This window comes from Cetorhinus maximus, chromosome 27 (genome assembly GCF_964194155.1).
Source record: "Cetorhinus maximus chromosome 27, sCetMax3.hap1.1, whole genome shotgun sequence".
NCBI lineage: Eukaryota > Metazoa > Chordata > Chondrichthyes > Lamniformes > Cetorhinidae > Cetorhinus > Cetorhinus maximus.
Window position 1 is genome coordinate 20,747,869 of NC_135905.1, and position 4,032 is coordinate 20,751,900.

At 50.6% G+C, this 4,032-nt stretch overlaps 1 protein-coding gene across 4 annotated transcripts in view; it reads left to right on the forward strand.

Moving 5' to 3' along the window:
• The first annotated feature begins 444 nt into the window (after positions 1–444).
• Positions 445–4,032, forward strand: part of zcchc24 (zinc finger, CCHC domain containing 24) — a 207,344-nt gene continuing 203,756 nt past the window's right edge. For 3 of the 4 annotated variants that reach the window (XM_078530877.1, XM_078530879.1, XM_078530878.1), the window contains exon 1: positions 559–932. In XM_078530877.1, coding sequence (XP_078387003.1) covers positions 702–932 — 231 coding nt within the window. In that variant the 5' untranslated portion in view covers positions 559–701. Of the gene's footprint in view, positions 933–4,032 lie in introns of all 4 variants that reach the window. The other variant, XM_078530875.1, reaches the window with a different exon arrangement.

Sequence of the window (4,032 nt, forward strand, 5' to 3'; positions counted from 1 at the left end):
ATTTTCATTATGAAAGGAGGAGAGGGCATTCGGATAGCTGGGAGCAGCTAGATACTCTTCCTCATTTAGCATCGGAAAACTTAAACGGTGGAATTGGCTGCATTGGGACTGAAGGGTATAAGAAATCCTCACAAGTTTGATAGTGTGGGCTGTTAAAGGGAGTGGGGCTGCATTTCCGAGCAGTCAGAGTGCAGGACAATAAAAGGGGGTTGTAACTGGATCGAAATTGACTCAATTTTAAGCAACATTTCACTCCCCCTACCTCCCCCTCTCTCCTTCCCTCGCTCCCTCCCTCCCTCCTTCCCTTCAGCAACTTCGACGCGCCATCACTCCAGTGAAATGTATCAAAGCTGATGATGCAGTTCCGGGTGCCAATGCACAGCACTGATTGGCTGCTCAGGAGTAAATCTTCCCTTGGGGGGGATAAAGAGCTAGCGGATCAGTCTGAGGCTCTCGCCCAACAACCCAAAAAAAAAACTTACTGACAACTTCCCAAACAACACAGCAACAGGCAACTAAACAACAACAAAACCCGCACACACACACACACACACACACACACCAAAAAAAAAGATCTGTGTTCTCAGCAGCAGCAGCAGCAGCAGCCAAGCGCTGGCTGGGGGGCTCCTGACTTTCTGTACACACACACACACACACACTTTGCAAGCAAGAGGGATAAGGCGAGCCAGAAGCCGGCCAGGATGAGTTTGCTGTCAGCGATCGAGACCAGCGCCTCTGTGTACCAGCCAACTCAGCTCTTAAACTGGGTCTATCTGTCTCTGCAGGACACTCACCAACCGAGTGCTTTCGATGCCTTCAGACCCGAGCCGACGTCCCAGCACCATGACCTGAACTATACCAAAGCTGCCGACCTGGGAACTTCGCTCTATTCCAACTATCTCAACAACTTTTCTCAACTCCACAGGAACGAGGTGCGAATTCCCTTCAAGTACAGTCTTAAATAAGTGAAACCCCCCCGGGCGCCCTGAAATTGTTTCTCTTAGTTTTAGGCCGTAGAGAAAACTTTCAGGAAAACTTTCTCTGGCGAGTTTGTTTTAATGCCCCGCCATTAGACTGTGTGTGTGTGTATGTGTGGTATGTGTGATATATATATATAGAGAGGGACATTCTTTTTCTCTCAAAACTGCTGCTCTTGGGATTCCGTGGAACTTTTATTTGTACGAAGCTTGATTTCATGTGTTTGTCACCGGAGCCCGATTTCTCTAAACCTCAATCCATGTTGACATGTTGGCTAATTATTGAACTACCTGTGCCATGCCATAGGGTTGGAGTATTAAAGTGGCCCCTCGCTGTCTGAGGCTGTCAGCCATTGGGACTTGCGTGAAACACAAGTTTTTCATGTTTAAAGTCGTCTCTCGTACCAGGTTCCTAAAAAAAAAAACCCTCCCTTTTCACAGTTCCCCATCTCGCCCTGGTGTGAATCATTCAACGTGATTGACAAGCTTGTTTAGGAGCGATGTGTGATCCCGACACCGTCCCAACTGCCAAGGAATCGCGGGCCATTCGGACGCAGAGGGACTCCCCGTTTTGTTGGGATGTTTTGCCTCGGTTGAAGCTGGGTCAGAGGCACAAGGGTAGAAAGGAAACCCACAAAAGCAGTCGAGGGAGGGAGAAGTGTGTGTGTGTGTGAGAGACTGGGCATGTAGGGTGCAATCTGCATTTTCTCCAGTGGTTGACGGTTGTTGGGGGGGGGGTGGGGTGTGAGATTAGATTGTAGTTAGTCTCTTTTGAAAATGCTGTGATATGTGGGTCTGGTCATTATTTTCGGGCTGGGGTATCTGGTTGCTTCTACATGGATAAAAATAAAGCGCCTTGTATACGCCGGCTGTCGCTCTCCCCATGGGTAAATCTGCAGTGGAGAGGAAAGTTGGTGGGTGAGGCTTGGTCTTAAAAGGGCAATGCCTCACCATCTACACACACAGTGGTGGTGATTAAGGGGGTTGGGGGCGGGGGGGGGGGAAGCAGAAAGCACTTTCCCGTTTTAAAAAAAAACTCGCATTATAAAGCAGTTTTCTTTTCTGGCATCTTTTAAAAAAAATCAATAGGTACAAACAACTTCTGAGAGCAGTTGATGAGATAAACTGTCAAATCCATGGAATGGGATTTGAAAACAATGTGACCACTGAATTGGAGGCCACGGTTCAGAGTTCACAAGCTCAGAGCAAATTTAGAGATGGGGGGGGAAATACCCACCAAAGGGTCGTGGATATATGGGACAGGCTCCCAAAGGGGCGATTGAGTCAAAGTCAGATGGAGCCTTTAAATGACCTCCATCTATTGAGGCAGGCAATTGAATATTGTTGTGATGCTGATTGGTTTTCAAGGGGGGGGCGAGACTATTTTTAAAAGTCATGGTTAACAGGTGAGGGGTGCAGCGGAGATCCCACAATAGGATACTATGGCAGAAATCCAGACCAGTGTCTCACAGTCTACCTACCATAAACTTGAGGTCATCCAAAACTGCTGCCTGTGTTCCTACTGGCCCCAAGCCCAATTCACTCATCACCCCAGTGCTCAGTGACTTCCTTTGAGTTATAGAAAGTTTCCGATACAGAAAGAGGCCACTTGGCCCATCCTCTCTGTGCCAGCTTAAAAACGAGCCACCTAGCTGAAGACGAAAGCAAAATGCTGTGGATGCTGGAAATCTGAAATAAAAACAGAAAATGCTGGAAAAACTCAGCAGGTCTGGCAGCGTCTGTGGAGAGAGAAACACAGTTAACATTTCCAGTCCGTATGACTCTTCTTCAGAGCTCTGAGTTTTTCCAGCATTTTCTGTTTTTATTTCGCCCAGCCTAATCCTGTCTTCCAACATTTGGTCCATATCCCTGCAGGTTCCGACACTTCAGGTGCATATCCAGATACCTTTTCAATGAGTTGAGGGTTTCTGCCTCGATGACCCTTTCAGGCAGTGAGTTCCTGACCCCCATAACCCTTTGGGTGACAAGTTATTTTCTCCTCTCCCCTCTAATCTTTTGATCAATCACTTTAAATCTATGTCCCCTAGTCACTGACCTCTCTGTTAAAGTAAACAGGCCTGTCCCATCCACCATATCCAGGCCCCTCACAATTTTGTACATCTCAATCAAATCTCCCCTCAGCCTCCTCTGTTCCAAGGAGAACAACCCCAGCCCATCCAACCTTTCCTCATCGCCGCAATTTTCCAGTCCTGGCAACATCCTCATAAATCTCCTCTGTACCCTCTCTAGAGAAATTACATCCTTTCTGTAATGAGGTGACCAGAACTGCACACAGTGCTCAAGTTGGGCTTAGCTAATGATTTATACAGTTTCAGCATAAGCTTTAGCTCTCACTGAGCACCACCTTGACTTTTCAGTTCTCATCCTCACATCCTTGTTTTCAAATCCCTCCATGGCCTAGTTCAGTTCCCATCACCCCTGCCACCCTCCACCCCTCTCACCCGCGCCCCTCTCACACCCACCCCTACACCTCTGCCACCCCACCCCCACCCCTCACCCTCTCCCTCCTCATCCCCTCACCCCTACTCCCCCCACCACCCCTACTCCCCCACCACCCCTATTCCCTCCCACCTCTCATCCCCCACTGCTCTCCCACCCCTACTCCCCCCCCTTCACTCTCCCACCCCACCCCCTCAAATCCCCCACCGCACCCCCTCACTGCCCCACCATAATCCCCACCCCGCACTTATTCCCCTCACCCCCCACCCCTCTCCCACCCCCACCCCCTCACTCCCCCATCCCCCTCACTTCCACATACTGCAACCCCCCTCACTCACTTCCCTCACCCCCTCACTCCCCCACCCCAACCCACCCCCTCACCCCCCACCCCTCACTCCCTGACCCCAAACCCCTCTCTCCCCCTCTCCCACTCACCCCAGCCCCCAACCCTCTCTCCCTCCCCTGAAACCTCACCTCCTCCCCCTCACCCCTCTCTCCCCACCCCTCCCCGTCTCTCCCAGCCATCTCCCTCTCTCCCACAACCCTCTTCCTCATTCCTCTCCCCTCCCCCCCCACCTCTCTCCCACCCCAGTCC